We start from the raw sequence: 14,127 nt of genomic DNA, 5'->3' as shown, positions 1-14,127 counted from the left end.
ACTTACCATTTTTTTTTATCCTTAATTTTATTGGAGGGCAGTCTAAAAACTACTGATCTGTGTGCCTGCTTGTCACATGTAAGGGTTTGTCATTGGTGGTGTCATTACTGACGCTGTGTGATTATGACTGAGAAATCAGACCGTTCATCTTGTTTGCCATGACATCTTCAGAACTGTTGACAAGCAAACACGCCATTTGGGTGCATGCGTTTTTCTTTTTTTGGTTTTTCGAGACAGGGTTTTTCAGTGTAGCCCTGGCTGTCCCAGAGCTCTCTGTAGACCAGGCTGGCCTCAAACTTGGAAATCGCCCTGCCTCTGCCTCCCGAGTGTCGGCGTTAAAGGTGTGCGCCACCAGCACCCAAATTGGATGTTTTTTCTGAAGACTCGTGAATCAGCCCAGAGATCCTATGTCCTCTGTGCCTCCTACTGTGCGAAACACTGTAAAAAAGCACCTTTTTGGTAACACTACCTGAGAGAGAGCCTTTTCTTTGGATTTGGCTTCCAAAAGAATAGTTTCTACAGAGGGATGATTCATTCACAAAACACACTTAGAAGTTTCTTTTAATTGGAGTCTATTTGTAGGTATAAAAAATGTGAAATATAGGCCAGTGAATAGGCTCTAGGTGAAGGAAGGCACATGCTGCCTAGCCTGATGTCCTGAGTTCAATTCCTGGGACCTACGTGGTGGAAGGAGAGAACCAACTCCTAAAAATTGCTCTCTGACCTCCACATGTGTCCACACACTCAAGTGAGCACTTGTACACACCAATCTGGCACACTGAATCCCAGTGTGTTGATCATGCCTTTGATCCCAGCCGGGGAGGCTGAGGTAGGCGGGTTGTAAATTCGAGGCTGGCCTGTACTGCATAGTAAGACCTTGTCAAAAAGAAAAGAACAAAGGTAAACTGAGAGAATGTTAAAGTTTGTAGAGGGCTAGATAAGCAGAGCTGTGCAACCACGGGTCCTTAGAAAGGGACAACTGGCCTTTTCCTGTAGCTCAATTTAACACAGTTGAGCACATGTGGATGTAGTCCTTAAAACCATCATAAACAAAGCATACACAGACTCTCAGGCAAATGGTCATCAAGTGTGACCATTGGTTACCAATATACACCGCCATAAGCCTGCCCCCCCCTCCGAGTCTCCCCATCCTCAAGTGAGGCGTTTTCTTTGTTACAAAAGGGCTCTTTTTCTTTTCAAGTCCCAGATTCGCACAGTGACTTCTGAAGTTTATTAAGTCAGTCAGTCGCTCAAATGAGGCTGTCTTCCCAGTGGGAAAGCGGCAGCCCTGTTGAGGAGAAGACATGGTTGTTCTTACCTGAAGCCCAGCTGCGGCCTCGGCAGCAGTGCTGGATGGTGGCTAAGCCACGGATGCTCCTCTGTCCCACAGAGTGGTTAATGCTGTCATTTCTTCTTTCAGCCCTGTTGGGGCAAAAATGAAGTAGTCCCGCCCACAGGATCCACTGGAGCCCCTGGGGATGGGGCTGTCAACGGCTTCATTCTCTTGGACTTCTCTTTGTCCTTGACTGAGAAATGCCTTTTCCTGCCTTATGAAGGGAAGATGTGTATGTTAAAGGCACAGTGCCCAGCACGTCTGTGTCCATAAACAGTGCTGGGAAATTAAGGACTGCCCTCCAGAAGTTCATGTGGAGGCATTTGTTTGTTATTTGGGGTCGGGGGCGGGGGGTACCAGAGGGATTTGGAGTATTAGGTGTTTGTCTCACTCTTTGGTTCCATCCAGCTGGGTCACCATGTGACCAAGCTAAGCTTTCTGTTGCCATAGGTGACTGTTGAGTTTATGACAGTAAACTCTCTGCAGGCGAGGGAATCTTTCTGATTTCTGCAGACTTAGGAAAGACACCACACATTCAGTGCATTGCTATGTGCTGACCCAGGCAGAGAGCGCGGCGATGAGATGTGTCTTAAATCCTATGACTCTTCTCCTGGTTGCCACAGAAAAGCGTGACTGGGATTTAGAAAGCTATTTTCCCCCTTGTTAATTATCTGGATTTTCTCTCTTTGGTCTTCCTCCTCCTCCTCCTCCTCCTCCTCCTTCTTTAGTGAGACTGATTAAATTTACCAAATCTGGAGTGACTAGAAAGGATTGTAAACTCATCATACTCTTGAGTTTAACCTTTAGTTGAATGGCAGTGTATAATGTAAATATTCAAGAATTATTTCCCCTCAGCAATTCCTTCGTCTGCTCAGTCATGGCAGGAAATATGAGAGACTGAGATAACGTGGTAGGCTTCTGAGATGGGGTGAGCACTCCTCGACTCTAGGAAATGCCATTTTTTTGTCCATGTTGACAGGAAATGCCAGCCTTAGTTGCCTTCATTTTGAACAAGAGTTGGTTTAGAGGCTTTGTGTTTATAGAGGATTTGCAAAGTTAGGCATACCAAGAGTTGGCTTTTCTTCTCCCATATGTAGCAGTTTCTTACTGGAACATTAAAACAAAACACTTTCACATCTCAGTCTAGAATATTTACCTAAGGCTTCCTCCATTAACACGACAATTTATATTAATACAAATATTGACCTATTCTAATTTCTTAAGACAAACTAGATAATAAATCAAGGCAATTCTCAACAAAAACCTGAAGTGTTTAATCCAGGCATAATAGGATGTGCCTGTAATCCCAACACTTTAGAGGTAGTCGCGCTAGGGTCATTCAGGGTCATCCCTGGCTGCATAGGAAGTTTGAAGCCAGCGTGGGCTACGTGAAACCATGTCTAAAAAACAACAACCACCCTGCAAACACCTTCGCATATAATGCATGCTATTGGAATATTATTATCATAGAAAGAGGAAGCACAAAAGCCCTTGTAAACCACGGCTGATTCATAGACGCGGGCATCTGTATCCTGAAAGATCTTTGCTCTCTCTAAATTCTGAAATCAAAGTCTATCTTTTTCTTGCACACATTTCACATTTTTCTATTCACTTACGTGTGTGCGAGTACATGCATTTGCCAGTCAGCGGACATCACAGGAGAGGTGGTTCTTTCCAGAACATGGGTGGTTAGGCTTGGTGCCAAGTGCCTTTACCCTCTGAGCCATCTCCACACCCTGTTTTCACACATATGTTTTAATTGCTGCTATACTATACTATTATGTTATAGATGAACCACGACTATATTAAGTTGTCTTTTGTTCACAATCCCCGGGTGTCTAGTGAATTCTGTTGGTAAATTGCCTAGCAAGTCTCTAAAACCTCTTTCTTTAGAACAATAGTAGAAACGTTAGTTAACTGCTTGGGTGAACTCCTTAAACATGACCGATACATGTCACAGCATGTTGTACTGCTGGACAGGTGATGTAACTGTAAAACACAGTCTACAAATCATGTCATTCCTCTGCTCATCTTCAGTCCAGTCCATGCTCAGCACGGAGTTAGGGATGTGGTAGGCACTTGAAGATAGGGTTAATTCTCTAGTCCGGCTTGCCCTGGTCAGAACGGCCCAGATGGTATTCAGTTTCTCCCTGTGAGAAGGCAGGTGGGCATAGTGGAGAGTAGAGTTCCCTCATGTGCTCGTTAGTCATTTCAGCTTTTCCTCGGGAACTTTCTCCGTGACAAAGACGAAAGAAGACATGAGGACCACATAAGAAGTTTGGTCAACAGACTTGACCTGATCGACTGTTTTGGACTACTCCGTCCAACAGCAGCGAAGCACACATTGTTTAAAGAACTCAGAGAACATTTGCAGTGCTCGGAGCCGTAAAACAAGGAATGGAAGGAGAGTTTGTTTTTAAGTCAAACCTTATCTTACTGTTTGTATCAACAGGTTCGTGGATTGGTACATCCATATAACAGAATACTAATCAGTAATAAAAAGGAATGGACTTCGGATAGACATAACAATATGGATGAAATTAACTTTATGTTAATATGAATGAATTGAGACAGACTTGGCACTTTTACTCTGTGGTTCCGTTTTGACTTTGGGATACATATTTAATACATACTACTCATCAGTGGTAGCAGATGAGTGATGCCCAGGGATGGCGGGACAGGGCTAGAAGGAAGGATTACAGGAATAAGTGAAGTCAGGAATGAAGGTGGCACAGACCCCTGGAATCCTGGTCAGTACTCAGAATGCTGAGGAAGAAGGATTGTAAGTTCAAGGTCTGCCTGGTTTGTGTGTGGAGATCCTGTTTCTAAAAGGGTAGGTGGTGTGGGAGGCATGAGGACACCTTTAAAGGTGATGGATTGTCTCAGTTGTGATGGTTTCACTGTGTGTGTGCGCGCGCGCGTGTGAAAATCTAACAAATCCTACATTTTCAGGACATAGCATAGAAGTTAAAAATAAATAAATTTAAAGAAACCAGTCAGAATTCTGAGGTTGCTGTGTAACAAGTGTGAACATGGAAACAGCCTGACATTGTACTGTGCTGGACCAATATAAAAGCCTTACTGATTTGTGATTCTGCCCATAACATGGGAAGTGTTGGAAATCTAGCATATATGCTCCCTCTTCGTTGTCCATGTATTGTTAAAGATTGGACACAATGTCTAATAAGGAGTGCAGTCGTGTTGTCCCAGTCTGAGGAAAGTGAGGACTGTAAGCCAGGCAGTGCCATTCTGTGGCTGCCCTGGCCTCTCAAGCCGGGCAGGATTATTCTGTGGCCGCCCTGGCCTCTCAAGCCAGGCAGTGCCCATTCACTGGCCACTCTTGGCCTCTCAAGCTAGGCAGGATCATTCTGTGGCTGCCCTGGCCTCTCAAGCCGGGCAGTACCCATTCACTGGCCGCTCCTGGCCTCTCAAGCCAGGCAGGATCATTCTGTGGCCGCCCTGGCCTCTCAAGCCGGGCAGTGCCCATTCACTGTCCACTCCTGGCCTCTGGATTCCAGGTCAGATTCCCAAGCCAGGAGGTCTTACATGTGCCCTGTGGTTTGACCCTGGGTTCCTTGTGTAGTCTGGCAGACTCTGCCCCCAGAATGTACTGGGCAGCCCTGCACTTCCCTACCCCCATTTCACCCTCCTTTCTCTCTGGTAAAATCCTACTGATTTCTTTGAGGCTCTAGTTGAGATGCTAACTTGCTTTCTCTGATTTTCAGCCAGAAGCATGTTGTCAGTGTCGTATACAGTAGTAGACACCAGATACAGAGTTTGTACTCAGTGTCTCCCACTTTGTGTGTTTAGACACACGTCCTGAATGACTTGTCATTGGCACCTAGCGGGTACCTTGAAGGTCTATGAGTTGGTTGTGTCATACAACACAGAAGAAACATCAGTCAGTGAGAGGAGCTCCTGGGTAGGGCGCTTGAGGAAATCTCAGCACCTTCATGCTTATTAAAATAATGGTAATGAATACCATCAAGGGACACAGTGACAAGAGACCAAAGCAAGAGAAATGAAAAATTTACTTTTTTCTTTTCAAGTCTGTCATATTGCTATGGTTAGAGTAGCAGTGTAGATTTACTGTCCTCGTGACATAGTTTTAAACTAATGATGAAATTATATTGTGTGTGTGGGGGGCTCAATTCACCGTGTCCCAGAACGTTGTTAGAGGAGTCATGGATCCGTTGATTTAAGATGAGAAGTAGCCTCTGGGTTTTCCACACCCTTGCTCACCTGTCGCATTATTTTCTAGGTCCGGACACTATTTGTCAGTGGTCTGCCTCTGGACATCAAACCCCGGGAGCTCTACCTGCTCTTCAGACCATTCAAGGTACTTTATGAATGTTTCCTCGTAGCCTTTAGAGGGGGAAGAATGTTGGAGGAACTGCCCTGTAACAGTGTTTTCTTTTAAAGATGCTAATAAGCAAAAGAAAGTTAACATCAGAGTTCTAGCATACAGTCTCACTGGGACAGTAGTCTAACGTTGCCCTTTGGTCTCTGACAGTGAATTCAGAGCAGTCTCTTCTCACTACTGTGGAGAGGCAACTGGCCCCAGCATTCCATGTAGGTCAGCTTTAGTAACCTTCAGTTAGAGGCACGTCCCTAAGTGCAGAGCATGTGAGTTCCAGAGTGGGTCAGGAGGAAGTATACTGTGTGTCTGGTAGAACACTTACCTAATGTGTCCAAGGCCCTGGGTTTGATTTTTCCCAACATCACACTCTCCCCCAAAACAATATAAATAACTTACTACATATTTATAGTTGAAATGCAGCAGTAGGGTTTGAACCCTGTTGGTAGGTGCCTTTATTGGCTGGAATAGCACGTTAGGCAGGTCTGTATGGACTTGAACAAGCATTCTTGGGGATTAACAACCTTGTGCTTCTTTTACACCAAAAGTCATAAATGTTCAACAGAACAAAATGTTACAGGCTAACTTTATATGAACAGTAGGGAAATTGGTGTTTAATGAACTGCCAAATGGAGTTTCCCATTGTTCCTATGGAAATTTGATCATTTTAGAGATACTGAAATGTTGCTGGATTGCAACTTTTTAACAGTTGAGCCTTAACCATAAAGTTGGCCAAAACTGAAATAACTATACTGTCAAGAAGAAACCTGGAAGGTTGGCCTTTGGGAGCTGTAATGTGGCCTGGAAGGCATCATGAATTCAGGACCTGTGAGTTAAGGGAGGTTTTGTTAGCAGTAGGAAGATCACTGAAGCCGGGTGGGGACACTTAAGAGATGGGGGTTTCTGATTCCAGACCAACCTGATTGGAGGACAATTGAGAGACAGACTTCAGCTGGGTAGGGATGTGGCGACAGAACACGAGAGGGTTGGGAAGGAGAGAGGTTCAGGAAACAGCTGGTTACAACCCACAAAGGTGCGAGTGCAGTTGATGTGCCCAGGAGGCACTATGTGTGTGAGTGTGGAAAGGTAGCTGTTCCCATAATGCATCAGTAGCGGTGACTACAGAGAGAAACCATTTGATTCCTGTTTGTGACTTGAACGTGGTATGACCCTGCGAGTGCTGCTTTACCTGAGTGAAATACCATTTGTCCTTTGCACCTGAAGCCTGCAGGGTTTTAAATCTCTGGGATTTCCAAGAGAAGGTGCCCCCTGTAGAGTAGGAAGAGGAGTCCTGAGGCACTGAAGGCCTTGGATAGAAATGTTCACAGTAGTTAGTTGGTAACTCAGTTTTCTGCTGGGAAGAGGCGGGGATGACCCAGTCCCAGCACCCTGCCCAGAAACCACAACGATGAAGTCGGGACCATGAAACATCCCTAGCACAACCCTCCTAATTTCAGCCCAGGGCAGCTGACCCTGGTCTGTCTCTACACCGATATTTTTAGCGGTTGCTCATGTCAGTTGGTGTATTTCCCCTGTATCCACCTGTCAGTGCATGCTACCAGCTATTGATATTTCTAGAAATAAGCACAAGAGAAATAAGCTAGAGAAAGACAGGAATGCCTTCAACGCCTAAGGATGAGCTGGAATCATAACATAGGGGAGTGCTTCCTGTTCCCATCAGACTCCACCGTGGAAATGGGCTGTTTCAGGAAACAAGCAGAGCTCAGCGGAATGCTGTGTCTCCTGCTTAGCCCTTCCTGGTAGTTTTCGTATGGTTATCCGTTTTGTATTGTTTTGCAATATTGGGGGCTAAATCCAAGGCTTTTGTGTTTTATATATGTTGGGCAAGGACTCGACACTCAGCTACACGTAGCTACAGCTCCGCACCCTGAGCATCTTCTGTCTGTCTGTAACGTGTGTCCCCAGCTAACTTTGAAGGCATTGAGAAGTGCAACATAGTTGATAGTCCCAGTCCTAAGTGACTACTCCCCTTACTTGAGGAAGATAGAATTGTCATGCTCTCTTTCTCCTTCTAAACTTACTCTTTATTTTTCAGGGCTATGAGGGGTCTCTTATAAAGCTTACATCTAAACAGGTAAGAATTTAGAACTTCTGAACATGATCACCTTTTGCTAATGAAGCCCAATAAATATTCTTTTGTTTCAACTAGGATTTGACCTCTGTGTTATCAGAATTAAAGGTGAAGTTGATTGGGAATTAGTATAGGAAAACGGTATATAATTCCATCGTTTCTAGATAGGACTTTTTTCAGATTCAGAAGGTACATAGTGCCTCCAGCGGAGTTATACTGAAACTAATTTGTTTCTTCAATAAACAAACTATATTATCCAGATACTGAGCCATAACTTTTTGAGGTTTATTATTCTATGTCTCTTCATTCAGTGCCCATAGAGGACAGAAGAGGGTGTCATTCCCCTGTAACTGGAGTTACAGGCAGTTGTGAGCCCTCGTGTTAGTGCTGGGAATCAAACCAAAACCCAGGTCCTCGGGAAGAGCAGTCAGCGCTCTTAACCACTGAGCATCTCTCCAGCTCTACTCAAAATTACAGAGTAGTTCTCTTCACGGAATGTTTGTAGTTTATAGAAATATTATATGATAAGGAATCATGCTGTCCATTGAACCCACAAAAGCACAGAGGAATCGCGGGTATAGAGTAAAGTGTAGAAAGTACAGGCTAGAGGTGGGAATTGATGGCCATGGGGTTCTTAGAGTTCAGAGGGGCTGGCTTAACATTTCTTACCTTTGAAGCTGAACACTCCGGAGTCACTGACCTGTGCTGTGTCAGAAATGAACTAAACTGCAGGCAGCCCACAAAGATCTAAAGGGAGGGACCCACGTCTTTGAGCAGTGTCCTGCCGTGCCTGAGTAAATCCGAGCTGTCTTGAAAGGCCCGGCTTTGGCTGTGATGGAAAGGTTCGTTTGGTAGTTTTGGTTGCGCAGTGAGAACATAGGACTTTTTTTACCATTGTGTCATGATATTCCTTGCACTTACAGTGAACCAAAAGGTGATTCCGTTTCTCTTTGCATTTTAAAAGACGAAGAAGCTGAGGTACAGTGAATTTGATTTAGGAACCTAGCGTCTCTCCAACCCAGATTTCCCTCTGTCCCCTGGTCACTGCTGCTCACCTTCCAACCACCTCTGATTTTTTTATTTTCTTTTTTTCTTTTTTAAAAAAGCGATTCTCTAAATTCTTGGCTGTGTCCTTGAAGAACTGCCTTCACCATCCCTTTGATTCACGTGAGAAATCTGGTTGAGCCACCAGGCCCTGATTCTTTGGGATTGGCTTTCTTATTTCCGCCCGTTGCCTGTGGTCATTTCTTTGTCTTAGCTCCTTAGTTAGACACCACCCTTGACCTAGAAAACAGGCGTCCCTTGGGTTTCGGTTGCTTTGTCTTGACGTTTCTCTCTCTTTCCCACAGCCCGTAGGTTTTGTCAGTTTCGACAGTCGTTCTGAAGCGGAAGCTGCCAAGAACGCTTTGAACGTAAGTTTGCATCGCTCTGATTGTGAGTGTGCATCGCTCTGATTGTGAGTGTGCATCGCTCTGATTGTGAGTGTGCGTTGCTCTGAATTCAAGTGTGCATTGCTCTGGTTGTGTGCATTTCCTTAGGTCATGGGAAACAGTAGAATCCCAGTAGATCAGAAGTCACATGCTCGTGTAACTAGAGTCGTTAATGTCAAAGCCTGGGCTGCTGCAGCCCTGACAAGCTACACCAGCTCCTTGTCCCCCACATGCCATTAAAGAGACAAATAATACTTAGTTCATCGTTCTGTTGTGACGAGACACCATGACCATGACCACGGCAATTCTTACTAAAGAAGGCGTTTACTGGGGGGCTTGCTTACAGCTTCCGAGGCCTCATTGTCACCTTGTGGGGGAGCGTGGTGGCGTGCACAGTGCTGGAGCAGTCGCTGAGAGCTGTGTCCTGAACTGCAGGCAGCAGGTAGAGAGAGACTGGGTCTGGCATGGGCCTTTGAAACCTCGGTGTTACACTTCCTCTTATCCTTCTAATCCTTTAAAGGAGTTCCACTCCCTGGTGACTGAACATTCAGTCAGTGAGCCAGTGGGGACCATTCTCATTCAGCCCATCACATTCTGCTCCCTGACCCCACCCCCAGGCTTTTAGCCATGTCATAATGCGACATAATTCCAGTCCAACTTGGAAAATCCCCTCAGTCTATCGCAGTCTAAAAGTTCAAAGTCCCTGAGACTCAAGGCCATCTCTTAACTGCATCCCCATGTAAAATCAAAATCAAAAAGCAGCTCACATACTTCTAACACAGTGGCACAGAATATACGTTACCATTCCAAAAGGGAGCAGAGCAAGACCTAAAGCCTGCTGGGGAAACCCCAAATTCTGCATCTCCATGTCTGATGTCAAAGCATGTTTCAGGTTTCCATCTCCTTTCAGCTTTGTGGACTTGCAACACGCTTAACTCTCCTGAGCTGATTCCCCATCCGGTCTGTGGCTAGCCCACGACTCTGGCATGTCCAACATCTTGGGGTCTCCCATACAATCCAGGCTTCACCTTCACAGCTTCACACAATGACCTCTCTGGGTCTCCATGTAGGGACACCCCTGACACTGCCTAGTCTCAGGGCTTTCCTTAGCCTTGGACAGAAATTCCACAACTTCTTTCTTATACCCTTGGTTCTAAAGCCAGAACCACGTGGCCGAGGCTGCCAGGTTCTGCTGCTTGTTGGGGCTGGAACATGGCTTCCTCTTTCAATTTTACGTGTATCAGCCTTCTGTTGTTGATGATTTCCTTCATGGCTTAAGGTTTTCTTTAATTCCTTCTCATAAATGTGGAGCTTAGCTGGGTTGGGGTCTTGCCCTGAGGTCACCACACCATTTAGCATCAGGCTTTTCTTTAAACTTTTTATCTCCTTGAGCACTGGGCTTGGCTCCATGACACTTCCTGGTGTTCCTTTTCTCCTCAAACTGCACATTTTGTAATTCTCTTTGTCCAGCTTGTTCCTTTTCATTATAGGTCTGCATAAGCATGATTACCAATAACCACATAACACAATCAATACTCGGCCCTCTTGAAATCTCCTGCCAATGCATTAATCCCACACTTTTCAATTTAGCTGCAGGCAGATTTTTAGTTAAAAAAATTTTAAGTTGCCACATTTTTTCCCCAAAATACCATAAGAATGGTCTCTGGGGTGCTTGCGTTAATACTTTTCTCTGAACCCTCTGAGATGGGCCCCCACAGTTCAAATCGCCCCCAGCACTATCTTTTATGCTCCTAGTAGGATGGCCCGTTAAGCCCCACTTAAAGCAGTCAGCTGTTTAGTCCAAAGTCTTCCCATGTTCTTCCAGCAAACCTCATGGTGAGGCCTGTCATGGTAATACTCGACTCCTGGTACCAGTTTCTTTCTTAGTCGTTGTTCTGTTGTTTGAAGAGACACCATGACCATGGCAGCTCTTATTTATAAGAAGAAAGCATTTAATTGGGGCTTGCTTTCAGTTTCAGGGTTTAGTCCATTATCTTATCGTGAGAGGCATCACTGCAGGCAGACACGGTGCTGGAAAAGTAGCTGAGAGTCCTACATCTTGATCCACAGACAGCCACCAGAGAGAGCCTAGGGCTGGCATGCATGGGCTTTTGAAACCTCAATGTCCACCCCCAGTGACGCATTTCCTCCATGTCCACACCTCCTAATCCTTTCAAATGGTGCCATTCCCTCAGCATTTAAATATATGAACCTATGGAGACCATTCTTATTCAAACCACTGCAGGAAGCAAGGAGGTTTGTTCAGTGTAGCCCTACCAGGAAATGGGACAAATAAGGAGGCCTAGCAATCCCCCACCAAACTCCCATCTTTGGAGTTCTGATGTGAGGTTTAGTTTTAAGGAGCAGCCTAGAGGTGTACACAGCTCAGAAATCCCTCTCCAGTTGGGGCCCGCCCAACTTCAGCGCCTCATTGTCTTGGTTCCTGGTTGACGTTGCCAGTTGTCAGCGCTCTGTACAGTCTCTTTGGGGATTCAGTCTCCCTTTGCTGGCACAAGGAACTCAGCCTTTTCTTTCCCAGTATGAGACTTTGGAGGGAAATTCCACCTCCTCGGGGCCTTTGTTTCAGTAGTCTGATAGCTAAGGGGTGAGGTACAGTGCCTGTCTCTCTTAGAATGTCCTTGTTGCTGGGCTGTAGCTTGCCTAGAATGTAGGAAGCCTGGCATTGATCTCCATTGTGACATAAAACCTCAGTGTGAGCCAGGTAGGGGTGGGGGATGGGGCATGCTTTTAATTTCAGCACTTGGGAGGCAGAGGCAAGGGGATCTCTGTGAGTTCAAGGCCAGCCTGGTCTACAGGACAGTTCTGGGATAGCCAGGGCTGTTACAGAGAGAAACCCTATCTTGAACACCCTCCTCCCAACAAAAACAAAAACACCTCAGTATGGTGATGCATGCCTGTGATCCAGGAATTTAGGGGTCTAGAGACAAGAGGATCAGAAGTTCAAAGAGACTTCGAGGATAGCTTTTGCTATATAGGATACCCTGTCTCCAACCCCACCCACCCAAAACTTAATGGATAGAGCTTAATGGTCAAACACTTGCCCAGCATGCGAAGGCCCTGGCTCCAGTCCTCCGAACTACAAAAGAAAGAAAAAGAATACTTCACTCATGCCAGGATGGTTACCGAGGAGATATGAGTGCCCAGGTCCAATGAGAGGACTCCTCAGTTCAGTTACGCCTCTGAGCTCTCTCCCTAGATTAAAAGCAGACAGAGTGTTGAGTAAATGCTTGACATCATCTGGTTTGGGCTGCACTGTAACTTGGGTCTGTCACGTCTGTGGTGGCACACAGCTGTGTCTGTCATCTGCGTAGGAGCTGATACAGAGCATATAGCCTGGCCACCATTGTGCTCTAAACAGATAAGCCAAGAACAGATCAAAACCTTGGCTGTTCTTACTTCATCTTATTTACCTTTTTTTTTTTTTTTTTTTTAAAGATTTATTTATTACATATACAGCCAGAAGAGGGCACCAGATCTCATTACAGATGGTTGTGAGCCACCATGTGGTTGCTGGGAATTGAACTCAGGACCTCTGGAAGAGCAGTCAGTGCTCTTAACCTCTGAGCCATCTCTCCAGCCCTTATTTACCTTTTTATATCATAATTTTTATTATGACTGATTAAAATTTACAATTAAAGGTTGTATTAAAGTGTAGCCTGCCGTAAAAAAATAAATAACTAAACAAACAAACAAATAAAAGATTTTTTAAAAGTCTAGTGCTGACTAGTGGCGGACACTTTAAACCCAGCCCTTGGGAGGCAGAGGCGGGTGGATCTCGGAGTGAATCTCAAGGCCAGCCTGGTCTACAAAGCGAGTTTCAGGACAGTCAGGACACAGAGAAATCCTGTCTGGGGGGAAGAAATGTAATCGTGTGTAATGGGCTTTTGGTTGGTAGGCATTTGCCTGCCATAGATGTTTTGGCTTGTACCACCATTCTTCTAGTAAGACAGCGGAAGGTGGAAGGAGCCGAGGATGGCCCTTGGGGAGTTTCAGTCAGGAGTGGCCGAGGTGTGCCCCAGGCAGCAGAGTGAGTGGTGGTTAGTGCGGTTCAGCTAAATCGGGCTTTTCTCAGCGGGCAGGTGGCTGCTTGGCCACCACAGGCGACACAGCATATGGGCTTCTGGAACTTGAGCAGCCGCTCCTTAGGAGAGCTTAAGTGAACTTGTTGTTGGTTGGGTGGGGTGGCGCACACCTTTAATCCCAGGCACTCGGGAGGCAGAGGCAGGTGGATCTCTGAGTTCGAGGACTGCCTAGACTACATAGAGGGATGCTGTCTCAAAAAGCAACAAGAAAAAGGAAGAAAAGAACTTAATGAACGTTTACTCTGCATAATGGCGGCACAGTCTTCCAAGGGTTTAGAATTTGAGTTGTGTATGTCCTGTTTGTACAGCACCTAAGGGCATCTCCCTGAGGATGTAGAATCTCTCCTTCGTTGAGTTAATGATCTCTGCTCAGAAGTACTGCCTTCTACAGAACAATGTGTAAACCAGTTACTTACTGAGCACCAGCTTTACCCGGCGAAGCACAGTATATTACAGGATATTGTCATGTCACCATTTATTATATGGAGCTCAGCGACAGAGGGTGTGTCTAGCATGCAGAAGGCCCCGACTCAGCTGCCAGCTCTACAAAAAATATTTTAGAATTTTGCATGGTATGTTGATGTAAGCAAAATACTCTCAATGTCACCAAACTTCAGACGACAACTACCAGTTCATTTAGGCTGTGTTTCTTTTATCCTAACCATGGAGACATACTTGTTCTTGTAAGGGGAAGAATGGCCAGTGCAGCTCTTAGTTGCTTCTCCTTATTTCTGGTGCCCCCGACTCTCTGTCCTGAGAACAATAGGCTTTTGCAGAGACACTGTCAGCAAGCAGGCAGCACTCCCCACTCC

At 45.6% G+C, this 14,127-nt stretch overlaps 1 protein-coding gene across 9 annotated transcripts in view; it reads left to right on the top strand.

Annotated features, from left to right (window-relative positions):
• Rbpms (RNA binding protein, mRNA processing factor) overlaps positions 1 to 14,127 on the top strand; it is a 159,951-nt gene that overhangs the window by 64,732 nt on the left and 81,092 nt on the right. For all 9 annotated transcript variants that reach the window (XR_009374902.1, XR_009374901.1, XM_059244630.1 and 6 more), the window contains exons 2-4: positions 5,595 to 5,672; positions 7,747 to 7,785; positions 9,132 to 9,194. Coding sequence is in view for 7 of the 9 variants with exons in the window: in XM_059244630.1 (XP_059100613.1) it covers positions 5,595 to 5,672; positions 7,747 to 7,785; positions 9,132 to 9,194 (180 nt within the window). In the remaining 2 variants the exon portion in view is untranslated. The remainder of the gene's footprint in view (positions 1 to 5,594; positions 5,673 to 7,746; positions 7,786 to 9,131; positions 9,195 to 14,127) is intronic.

This window comes from Peromyscus eremicus, chromosome 17, assembly GCF_949786415.1.
Source record: "Peromyscus eremicus chromosome 17, PerEre_H2_v1, whole genome shotgun sequence".
NCBI classification, from domain to species: domain Eukaryota; kingdom Metazoa; phylum Chordata; class Mammalia; order Rodentia; family Cricetidae; genus Peromyscus; species Peromyscus eremicus.
The sequence above is the reverse complement of the archived record's forward strand: the minus strand, read 5'-3'. Positions and strand labels throughout refer to the sequence as shown.